Source organism: Balaenoptera musculus, chromosome 6 (genome assembly GCF_009873245.2).
Source record: "Balaenoptera musculus isolate JJ_BM4_2016_0621 chromosome 6, mBalMus1.pri.v3, whole genome shotgun sequence".
NCBI lineage: Eukaryota > Metazoa > Chordata > Mammalia > Artiodactyla > Balaenopteridae > Balaenoptera > Balaenoptera musculus.
Genome location: NC_045790.1, coordinates 16,069,858 through 16,081,006, shown reverse-complemented (window position 1 = coordinate 16,081,006; position 11,149 = coordinate 16,069,858). Strand labels below are relative to the sequence as shown.

Sequence of the window (11,149 nt, the reverse complement as noted above, 5' to 3'; positions counted from 1 at the left end):
CTTGTGGGAGATTCCAGGGGGAGATTCCTGCGGCTTGAGGCCTAGAAGAGGCTGGGCAGGGCAGGGTGGGAGCCTGGGCTGTCCAGGCCCCGAGGGGATGGGGACTGCCCCAGGGGAGTGGGACAGACACCTCCCCCCACCCCCTTTGCCAAGTCTGCTTTGTCAGATCACTGCCTCTGGACTAGACCAGGACTCTCAGGACAGGCTCCTAAAATGCCCAGGGGGTGATGGGGGGGATTGGGGTGGTGGGGGAAGGAACCCCTTTCCACCCTCGCCCAGCTCCCCATCCTGCTCCACAGCCCATGCCACAGGCCCACAGAGCCCTTGTAGCTGGCTGTTCCGTGCCTGAGGACAGAGCAGATCTGAGGAGCCACACAAAGACACAAACAGAAGGAAAGCCACGCAACGTGTGGACACAATGCCGGATCCGTGGACAGAGGCGAGCTGACCAGCACCCCCAGACACGCGTGGGTCCGCTCCGGCCCCGCAACGACCCCTCAAGAGCACTGACACACACACACTGATACACACGTTCCCACTGACACGCGCAGCAGCACTCATGAGCCAGCTGCCCTCACGCTGTCCCCAGAGCCCCTTACCTGGGCAAGCACAAGTGCCCTTCGGGCGGAGCAGCCCCCTGCCCAGGGGAAGGCAGCAGGCGGGGGCGGGGAAAGGAGCCCCGGAGAGTCAGGCCAAGCTGCCACTAATCCGGGCAGGGAGAGGGGGGGCACCCACACGTCAGAGCGGGGACTGCCGGGTGGAGGGCATCTGAGGACATCCCCTCCCACACACGCGGCCGTCTGGGCACCTAGCCCCACTTCCCCAGCCCCTCCATCCTTCAGACAGCTGAGGCTGGCCTCCCCCCACCCCACCCCCACCCTTGTGGCAATGCCTGGGGCGGGGGCATGGGGGAGGGGGGAATACCGGGGAGAATTCTCCCAGGACGTGGGGAGAGGGGCAGAGGCAGGGAAGTGTGGAGATGCTTCTGGAGCCAGGAGGAAGCTCCGCGGCAGATGCCCCCTCCCCTCTCACCCACCCACCCGCATCTCTGACCTAGTTCCTCTTCTCAGTCTGCACCTCACCAATGCCCCTTCTCCTTCCGCCCAACCTTCCCTCCCCTGCAATCCAGCCACCCTGGTAGAGAAAGCTACCTCATTCCGCCCCGGGCTCAGGACCTTCTGCCTAGTAACCCAGCTCTGGCCCCTGGGATTTCCCAAGCAGCGGGCCTCATCCTCCTGCCGGGGCTTCTGCGCCTACCCAGCTACAGGGCATCCCAGTCCCTGACGCTGGGCGGGGGACAAGGGAGCGAGAGCCGGAGCGCTCACCTCTTCAACCCCTTAAAGGGTGGGGCAGTGCCAGCCAAGACGCCCCAACTCAGCCTGGGCCAGGGCTGTGTTGAAACAAGAGGCTACCCACGCTGCTGCCGCCCAGAGTGGCAGCGAAAAACGCAGCAGTGGGGCTAGTGCACCTGGAGGCCAGAGGTAGGGAAGGGGGACCAGGACCGGGAGGGACCGAAGAGGTAGGGAGAGAGAGGAGCCACCAGAAAGGTCCAAGGGACAGCTGGGCTGTGGGGAGGAGGGAGAAGGGAGGGCTGGGAATGAAGGGCCACCTGCACCTGGGAACTTGGAGGCAATGGGGGCATCCCTCAGAAGCAGGCAAGATGGATGAGGAGGCCAGAGTGAGCGCAAATCGAGCAGGGCTGGTACCTGGGCCAAGCAAAGATGTGTGCTTCCAAGGGGACTGGCCTAGGCTCTTCATCTCCGTACCAGTGCCCGGCGTGATTCTGCCTGGGAAGGCAGTGGGCATACTGGTGGGTAATAGAAGGTGGGGGGCCGTGGGTAGGCCAGAGCAAGGCCTAACCTTCCCCTAGGGGCCAGGCCAGAGAGGGCATGGGCTGGGCCAGTAACCCCATGCAGAGGGAGATGGTGCTGGGCAGATGTGTCAGAGATTCTCAGAGGGACAGGGCAGGCTCTGAGGGAAGCCCAGCCCACACCCAATGCCCCAGTCTCGGGATCACATGTGCTTGTCCAGAACTTGGAATTCTCCTTGCCCCTTCCCTTCTGGCCCCAGGATGTCTTGGAATCCAAACAACTGCAGCAGACATTCACCAGACATGTGTTACAGAGACCTGGGCATTTTCAAGGCTCTGTGATGGTCACCAAGGAGATGCAGGGTACAAAGATGAATGTACAAGGTCATCCCCGGCCTCGAGGAGCTTCTACTCACTTGGTCCATGTTCTTTTACCAGCTAACATTCCCTGAAGCACCTTAGGTGTCAGGCCCTGTGCTGGGCACTGCAGGTAACGATTGGAGTCGGGCATGCTAACAAACGTTAACAAGGTGCTTCCAGTCCCAGCCTGGAAAAATCAGGGGAGCATCACAGAGGGGGTGATGCTTAGCTCAGAAATGAGAGACTAAGTACTTCACCACGTACTACAATATTTCACTTGGTCTAAACCACCATTTGCTCCGGGCCAGGATACAAAAGTAAGACGCAAATCTATTCATTATGAAGTCACAATGTAGTGGGGGGAAAATACGATGTGCTCAAGGCAAAAATAGAAGTCCATGCAAGAACAGAGACAGCGTGGTCTAGATGAGCAATCAACCCCAAGGGTGCAAAGGGAAGGTTACAGAGGGCTTCCTGGAGGAGGTGATGTCTGAGTGGGGTTCAGAGGGCAAATAGGAATAGGACAGAGTGTTGGGGGGACAGGAGAAGAGCATGGAGACATGAGAGAGTCCAGACTGATGAGGTGGGGAGCAAGAAGCAATTGGGGTCTAGGGGAGTCTGATTGGTCAGGGAGCGGAGGGGGCGATGGGCACATGAGCACAGCCCACGGCATCGTGCGCCCAGGACAGGGTGAGCGGGCCAGAGATCAGGAGCCTCAGGATCCTCAGGAGGGGTTGGAGTCAGGGGAGGGCTCTTGGAGAAAGCAGATCATGAAGGAAGGCCGTGACGGCCTGGATGGAAGACTATTGGGAGCACAGGCGATGCATACAGTGCAGCAAAGGCCTGGAGGCCAAGGTCAGAATGAAAGTGATGCGTTCTGCAGACAGAAATAGGAGCAGCGGGGCAGCCAGGCTAGCCCGGAGGCTGGGGCTAAGATAGCCATCAGGGACCATCTCTAATTCAGCCCCGGGGCCCAAGTGAGCCTGCCTGTCACTGTAAGGCCCCATCCAAGGAATGAGGGCTGGTGAAGCCCCAGCTCCCAGGAAAACTCCCTCACCAGCCGGCACCTTCAGGCCTCCCCCAGCTGCTCCCCGCTTTGAGTTTTTATTTCATTTTGTCCATTTATCACACACTCCTCTGTTTTTCTCTCTCGGTTCAGGGGTGTGGATCCTGCCATTCCACCCACACCAAGGCGACTTCTGGGCAGACTTGCATCAGGAGACAGGGCCCTGACCCACAGGCAGCACAATCATGGACAAGTTGCTTCACCTCTCCAAGTCTCAGTTCTTCCATCTGTAAAATGGCTATAACCCCGACCTGACAGGCTTGACAGGAGAATTTAAGGAAATCATCTCTTCAAAATGCCCAACACAAGGTCAGACAAACAATCAATGTTTCTTTTTGTTTTTTTGTAAATTTATTTATTTATTTTTGGCTGCGTTGGGTCTTTGTTGCTGCGCACGGGCTTTTTCTAGCTGGGACGAGCAGGGGCTACTCTTCGTTGCAGTGTGTAGGCTTCTCATTGCAATGGCTTCTCTTGTTGCGGAGCACGGTCTCTAAGTGCGCGGGCTTCCGTAGTTGTGGCACGTGGGCTCAGTAGTTGTGGCACGTGGGCTCAGTAGTTGTGGCTCACGGGCTCTAGAGCGCAGGTTCAGTAGCTGTGGCACATGGGCTTAGTTGCTCTGCGGCATGTGGGATCTTCCCGGACCAGGGCGCGAACCCATGTCCCCTACATTGGCAGGCGGATTCTTAACCACTGCACCACCAGGGAAGTCCCCACAATCAATGTTTGATAACTGCTAGTTTCCTTCTCCTTGCCTCCCAGGCAAGAAACTTTCTCATTTACTCTAGTTCTGCACAGTGGTTAAGTACACTGACTCTGGAGCCAGACTGCCTGGTTTCCAAGCCCAACTCTGCCACTTACTAGCTGTGTGACCTCAGGCAAATTACTTGCCCTCTCGGTGCCTGTTTTCCCATTTGTGAAATGGAGATTATAATAATAGTATGTACCTCATGAGATTGTTGTGAGGATTAAATTAATATATGTCGGGGGCTCAGCGCAGCCCCTGCTGGGGCAGCCACATTCTAGGTGCTAGCTCTCACTTGACTTTGTATCCCCAGTTTCTCGAAACATGCCTGGTACCTGGGAGATGCTCAATAAAGATTTTTGAATGAATAAATGAAGAGATAAATCAACCCCATGATGCAAGGGAACACCAAAATAGGAAGTCATTGAACACCAATCCGTGAGGAGCTAAGCCACCCAGCAGATTAAGTACTTCCCCCAAATAAACCCGGATAATCCCCATACCCAGAGTTAATCCACACTCCTCAGGTCACTCCGGGTGACCACCCCATTTCCCCTCTTCCTACCCGACACTCTCACCCATCTCTTGACTTAATCGAAAGCGGGAAAGAAGAGGAGGCATTTGGGTGGGAGAGGGGAGCAGCCCGGGGACAGTACAGTTAAGACCAGCATCCAGGGGCAGGAGAGGCCAGGGCTGGGCACTGGCTGCCCCAGGGATTAGAGTAGGGGATGGAGTGGAGCCAGCAAACAGCCTGGGTCTCAGAACAGAGGAGATTCGTGGATGGGACTGGCTGAGGACCAATGACCAGGAGCAGCAGCGAGGGCCTTTGGAGGCCGGGCCCGAGTTCTGCATCATCCCTCCAGCCAGCTAGCTGACAGGCCCCAGCAGCGCAAGGCTCTACCCAGCCTCCAAGCTCCGCCCTCCTTGACCTGGAAGCTGGGGGCAGCCCAGACCCTGGCAGCTGCTGCCCTCTCACGGCCACTCCACAGAGGTGCAAAGCTCCTACTGTCAACCTGAGTGTTTACGAACTCGATGCACCGGGAGCTGCCTAGAGGCCTGGCAGGCCCTTGGAGGAAATCGGCCTCCCCAGCCCTAATCTTCTGCACAGCTTCAGCTAATCCCCATGAGATTATCGTGCTGCCTGAGGTCCCTCCACACCTTCGCCCCCACTGGTTTCTACTTCCCGTCAAGGCCTGATCCCATCCCCTCCGGATTGCATTCTTAGACTCTGGACTGCCCGCCCCCCCCCACCACACCCCACTCTCCCATCCATGTTCTCAGAGGTCCCCAAGAGCTTTCCATAATAGTACTTGCCGCATCACAACAATTTGTCAATGGCTATCTGCCCCAGAACACTGGGCCCCTCTGGCAGTCTGTCCGGCCTTTCAGCACTAGGCCCAGACTGGCCTGGGGCAGGCTGTTTAATAACACGTGCTGTGAGGGCTGGGACTACAAACCAGAAGAGACAGAGCACTTTTACGCATTTATTTATCAAAACTTCCACAAACCTGGCCTCATTCACCAACACAAACCACACAACCAGGACACACACACGGCCTTGGAGAAGGCTGTGAAGTACTTTGAAGGACAGGAAGGAACGAACACAGCTGGGTGGGCTTTGGGTTTCATTTTTCAGGGGTCTGGGGAGGGCTCTGGTTCCATACCTGGGAAGGTAGAGGGGCGAGGAGGACAATAAATAGAACCCTGAGCCCAGCCTGCTTTGGTACATCATGGGTGCAGCCCCACACGTGGCCCGTAACCGACAGCAAGAGTCAGGAGGGCAGCACCCGGGCAGCTGGTGCAGGCAGGCCAGACGTGCAGCCAGAGGTCCCCTCCAAACAGTCCCAACGCCCTGCAGGGCACGAAGTACGACCGGGCCAGGCTCCACAGACCCTAGCTGTCCATGTCTGAAGGCGTGGTCTTCTTCCTCGTCCGAACCTTCAGGGAGCGCGAGGTGCCCTGTGGGGAGAGAGAGCGGGCACACCGTGAGAGATGCGGGCTGAGGCGGCCACCAGGGCAGCTCGCTTCCCGTGTGCCTTCCTCACCACCGACCTCCCGCACCAGCGGCTTCCTCTTGACCACACGCAGACTCTGGGTGCGGCCCAGAGGCTTCTCTCGGGGCCGCGCTGATGGCTGGGGGACCACTTCTGTGTCTGACCAACAGTCATCCTCGGTGTCACTGTCCTGCAGGCCCCCTGCCCGGTACCCTGTTGTGGAGGAGAGGGAGGCCGGGAGGCAAAGCTGGGCACGGACACAGTCTGAAGGCCTGGGGCCAGCTGAGCCAGGCTTTCCTCTGGCCCTGGAGGAAGCCATCCCTCCTGGGACAGCTCTGGTTTCCTCTGCCCACTCACCGATGGGTGGCCTGCGGTGGGGTACCTGGTCCTCCAGGTAGAGGGGATCCTGGTAGGTGGGGGCGGGGGCATCGGAGATGGTGCGCAGGTCCTGCATGGAGAAGCTCCGCAGCCTTCCGGCCAGTGCGCCCTGACTCTGCAAGAGAGTGGGATCCGCTGCACCACCTGACGGAGGGGGGCAGGGCTCCTGGCAGGAAGGGGCCTCAACCAGGGGAGCTGCCCAGGAAAATCAAGGCTGACCTGCAAGCAATCCCTGGGGCACAGGCCTCAGAACCGAAAGAAACATGGCAACCTTCTAGCCCTGTGCCTTTGTGGCGCCAGCAGGAAGGTAGGGCCCAGGGAGCAAGAGCAGCCACTCACGGTCAGTGTCAGAGCCAGGGAAGTCTGAACTTAAAGCTCTGTGCTCCTGCCAACACCCCACCTGTCACCTCTCGCCCCTGTTCCCCCGGCCTGGACAGCTGCGATCTCTCAGCTCCCTGACAGAGAGCTGGACTCGCTCAAAAGGCCCTGGGGGTAGGGGTGGGGGTGGGGGAGGGCTGGGGCCCAGGGCACCTTGGTGGCTGCCTGCACAGCAGCCGAGGCGGCAATGTTGAGGCCCCGCTTCCCAAAGCTGAGCACCGTCTCGTAGCTGCGCTCCTTGGCCTGCACGATGTAGGTGTCGATCTCCTGCGGACACGGGGGAAGGAAAGCTCAGGCGGACAGCCCTAGTCACTCCCCTATGGCCCAGAAGAACCACCGGGAGCCACGCCTGCCAGCCCACCCCACCCACAGAGCACAGGGCTCCCCATCCACTCACCGGATGCTGCACCTCAATGATCGGCCATGCTCCAGCCTCCGCCCACCATCCCCAAACCAACTTCCAGCTGGTGTCTCACACCCCCAAAAGGTCATTCACGTGTGTCCCCATTTGATTTTCCCAGAAGAGGAGGAAGGCTAGGCTCTGTCAAGGTCCCATGGCTAAACAGCAGCAGGATGGGATTTGAGCCTAGGTGTCCCCAGTGTCTTGAGCTGCAAGTCCAGGGCTCTTCGCCTCACACCCACTCCTACACTGCCCGCCCTGCCACCCCCTGGGGTACCTTCTCATGGCGAGACAAGGATGGGTGGACGAACTTGCGGTAAAGCAGGCTGGCCCCCTTGGTATAGGGTGAAAGCAGCCACAGCACAAATGCCATCTTGATCTCGTAGTAGAAAGGGAACCTGTCAGAGCAGAGGGGGCAAGGTCTGCCAGGGAGCCAGGCCAGGGAGGGCCACCCCCTCCCCGCAGCCCACAGAACCCCAGTGCCCATACCAGGAAATAAAGATGTCTGTGAAGGTCTCCACTGCCATGAAGAGTGCAAAGACGATCCAGTACATCATCCACCGAACCTGGACGGGGAGGGGCGGGCAGAGAGGTCAGAGGCCAGCAGCTGAGCCTGCAGTGCCAAATCCCCTGTCCCGGGCTGACCCAGCCCAGAGATTCCAGAAAGCCCGTCCCACTGCATTCCCCTGGCACCTGGCTGGCCTTAGAAAGTTGCCTCTGAGAAACTGCCACTCATTCCTGTACCCACCCCCAACAGGCTGCACCCACAAGATCCTGCAAAGAATCCCAATAGCCCATCCTCCATCCACACCCACTCTGCTCCAGGGTACGCCACCAGATTCTACCCCTGGAGGAAAGGGAGGCCAGCTCGGACTCCCCCACCTCGCCAAATCCTACCACACCCCCAAGGCTGTGGTCCCCCCACCTGAGCTGAGCCCTCCTGCCCACCCCCGCACTCACATATTCACGAATGTTCTTGGTCTTCACAGCCTTGTAGGAAGCATAAGTTGGGTACAGCATCCCAAACACCAGCCTGAAGAGCAGCCCCCAAAGCAGAGGGAGAGTGTGAGGAGCACCACGCCCCATGTCCCTGCCAGGTGGCGGCCTCCCCCCCACCCCATGTTCGAGGTGGCAGTGCCTGCCCTGTTCTTCCCGCTTGGCTTGCACAACCTGCACCTGACTCAGTGCCCTGGAGGCCACCTCCCCACCCTGCTGTTTACAAACATCCCAAGCCTGCCCAGGCCTGCACGAGTGGCCCATGGGTGCATGATGCAGCGAGAGCACAGACAGCCACTCCACAAGGTGAGTGGGAGGCAGGCTTCGGAGCCATGAGAGCACCAGGCTGTTCCCTCCCCTGGAAGTGCAATCAGGCCCAGGGCCACCAGACCTGGCACTGCCAGGTTGCAGGCAAGGATATTCCAGCCAGGTGAGGAGTAGGACAGAGTGGGGAAGCTGGGGCCAGGGTGGTGAGTCACGTGACTGACTGCTCAGATGGGAAGCCGGCACCTGGATTCTCTGCCCACAACGTGCCACATCCTGTCTTTGCCAAGGGGCGGCTGGCCGGACTGTGGTCCTCCGTCCCACTCACCTGCCTGCAGTGTGTGTGCGACTGCAGGGGGTCGCCATCAGCCAAGTAGGCTTGAGTGCAGGGCGACAAGCACACGGTGCCCAATGCCTTGTGCAGGCCCGCAGGTCCGTTAACCCTTGCGGTGAATGTTGGAGGGAGGGGAAAGGTGTGACATAGCTCAGAAAAAGCCCCCTTCTCCACCAGACATTCCCAGCTTCCACCCCAGGGGCGGGCTGACATCCAGGGATAGAGAGGGTATTAGAGCGGCCATACTCACACCACCAGGCGACAGATCATCCAGGACACCATCCTGCAGTCTCGGGAGCGAAGGGAGATCCCTCCAGGAAGAGGCCCAGAGGGACGCTCACGCCTGAGCTGGGATGGGATTAACAGCGGAGGTGTGGGAACCACAGGGGCGCTCGGGCTGCCTCTTGGTGGAGGCGGAGCCCACCGCCCACTAACTCCGCAGTGCTGGAAGCCTGAAGAATGGGGAGACCAGTGGGCCGGGGCAGGCAGGAACCGAGTTGGGAGCCGGTACCGGCCGGCACGCTCTTCCGCCCCGCCGCTCGGGCAGTTACGGCTCCGACGCGCACTTCCTGCCCCGGAGAACCAGGCGTTCGGCCCTTGCCGGGGGCGCTGTGGGTCCCGGGCAAGGGGTGGCTGGTCGCAGCCTGCGTTCGTGCGGGTTCCCGCGGCCCCAGTGCGCCAGGACACCTGCACCGGCCTCGGGGCGGAGTTTGCAACTCACTTGAAAGTTGCACGGAACTGAGCTCTGCCCAACCCCAGGTCTCCGGCGCGTGGCGCAGGCGCAGTGCGGCCGCGGAGGGGGCGGGGCGAGGTCAGGGAGGTGAGAGGCCTGCCCCTTAAAGTGGCGGTGCGCCTCCGACTGGTGGATGGGGCCCGTAGGTTGAGTAGCCCTCCGAATGGGAAAGATTTGGGGGTAGGAAGCGGAAACAAAAAGGTGCGGACTTCCCTGGTGGTGCAGTGGTTAAGAATCCGCCTGCCAATACAGGGAACACGGGTTCTAAGCCCTGGTCCGTTCCCGATCCCACATGCCGCGGAGCAAGTAAGCCCGTGCGCCACAAGTACTGAGCCTGCGCTATAGGGCCCGCGAGCCACAACTACTGAAGCCCGCGTGCCTAGAGTCCATGCTCCGCAACAAGAGAAGCCACCGCAATGAGAAGCCCGCGCACCGCAACGAGGAGTAGCCCCCACTCGCCACAACTGGAGAAAGCCCGCGCGCAGCAACCAAGACCCAATGCAGCCAAAAATAAATAAATTTAAAAAAAAAAAAAAGGTGCGACGGGGGAAGAAAGAAACGAAGGGCATTTGGAGCCCAGAGTTTTCGCGGATCTTCACTAGTTCCCCTCTTTTGCCTCGTTTTCCCCCTCTGTGAAATGGGAATGGGCATGAGATGGGTGGACGTCCCCCGTTAGAGGCTCAGGTGAGAACTAGAAGGAGGTTTGGCTGGGCGCCAGCAAATCCGGCTCTTATAGCACTAGGTCGGGAGATCAGTAAGCACCTCAAAGATGCTGAGGTGACCTAGAGGGAAAGTGGGGAGGAGGTGGAGGAGAGGGAACCTGAGGGACTCATCACCCCCATCCCGCTCACCCTGCTGAAGAGTGGGCTTCAGGAGTTGACTTCTCTCTGGGATACCTTTCCAGAGCCCACATCCCTGGGCAGGCTGATTTGAAAGATTCTGGGTGGAGTCCCCAGCCCCCCATGTCTTCTTCCCCAAAAGTTTGAAATCCCACCTATTTCCGTGAGTCAAGAACACAGATATCCCTGAGAGCTTAACAGTATCAACGACTGCCATTTTGTAGTGCGTTTTTGAGCGCAGAGACTTGATCTTTACAAAGATCCTTTTTTTTTTTTTTTTTACCATTTAGGAAATAGGCTCAATGGTGGAAAGTAACTTGCCTAATGGCACCTGATGGTGAACGATAAATAAATGCTTAGATTAATCAGTCTTCTGAGGGCAGCCCTGGGAGGGGACAGGGAATGGAAAAGCTCCTCTAGGAGGAAGGTGTGTATCTGGAAGAAGGCGGGAAGCTCAAAAGAAAAGGCTTACAATATTGTAAATCAACTATACTCCAATAAAAAGTAATTAAAAAAAAAAAGAGAGAAGGCAAACTTTGCTGCTTCTACAACTTTCCACGTGGGGTTGCATTCTTTGTACCTCTTCTGCTAGGTGCCTCATTCCTCCCTCTGAAAATGGGGAGTGCATCATTCCCCACCCCCCCCCCCCCCCGCCACCCCGCACAGCTTCCCCTCTGCCTCGCAGGGCTGAAGTGAGGGTGACAGCAGAGCTGCCCAGAGCGTGGGGAAAAAACGAGAAAACTTGGGCAGTTATTACTTTTTATTAGAGCCACAGTTAACACTCACCATCTATCGAAAGGATGGAATAGCTAATGATGGAGGGAAAGGAGGCTTCTTGGGAATAAATAAACACTC

The 11,149-nt window shown here is 58.5% G+C and overlaps 1 protein-coding gene and 1 long non-coding RNA gene across 4 annotated transcripts; one reads left to right on the top strand and one right to left on the bottom strand.

Moving 5' to 3' along the window:
* Window positions 1-1,170: 1,170 nt before the first annotated feature.
* On the top strand, window positions 1,171-4,458 carry LOC118896487. Its single transcript, XR_005020184.1, has 3 exons — window positions 1,171-2,487; window positions 3,330-3,545; window positions 4,292-4,458. It is a non-coding gene; the product is annotated as an uncharacterized LOC118896487 (long non-coding RNA).
* Window positions 4,459-5,449: 991 nt separating this feature from the next.
* On the bottom strand, window positions 5,450-9,500 carry REEP4 (receptor accessory protein 4). 3 transcript variants are annotated; one of them, XM_036854327.1, is made up of 8 exons: window positions 8,717-9,500; window positions 8,089-8,161; window positions 7,618-7,694; window positions 7,406-7,526; window positions 6,882-6,995; window positions 6,330-6,465; window positions 6,040-6,185; window positions 5,450-5,937 (listed from the first exon to the last, which is right to left on the bottom strand). In XM_036854327.1, exons 1-8 carry the CDS (start codon window positions 8,752-8,754, stop codon window positions 5,872-5,874), a joined length of 771 nt encoding a protein of 256 aa, XP_036710222.1. In that variant the 5' UTR covers window positions 8,755-9,500; the 3' UTR covers window positions 5,450-5,871. The 3 variants fall into 3 exon arrangements, with proteins under 3 accessions (XP_036710222.1, XP_036710221.1, XP_036710220.1); XM_036854326.1 differs by having other exon boundaries at window positions 6,031-6,185; window positions 8,973-9,500; XM_036854325.1 differs by having other exon boundaries at window positions 6,031-6,185; window positions 8,717-9,492.
* Between the last annotated feature and the right edge of the window lie 1,649 nt (window positions 9,501-11,149).

Excerpts from the sequence above, each read along its gene's own strand:
- REEP4 (XM_036854325.1), bottom strand. The coding sequence starts at position 8,754 with ATGGCGACCCCCTGCAGTCGCACACACACTGCAGGCAG. Across the intron at positions 7,695-8,088 it reads CCAAGAACATTCGTGAATAT|GTTCGGTGGATGATGTACTG; the intron begins GTGAGTGCGGGG and ends CTCCCCGTCCAG. Across the intron at positions 7,527-7,617 it reads ACAGACATCTTTATTTCCTG|GTTCCCTTTCTACTACGAGA; the intron begins GTATGGGCACTG and ends CTGCTCTGACAG.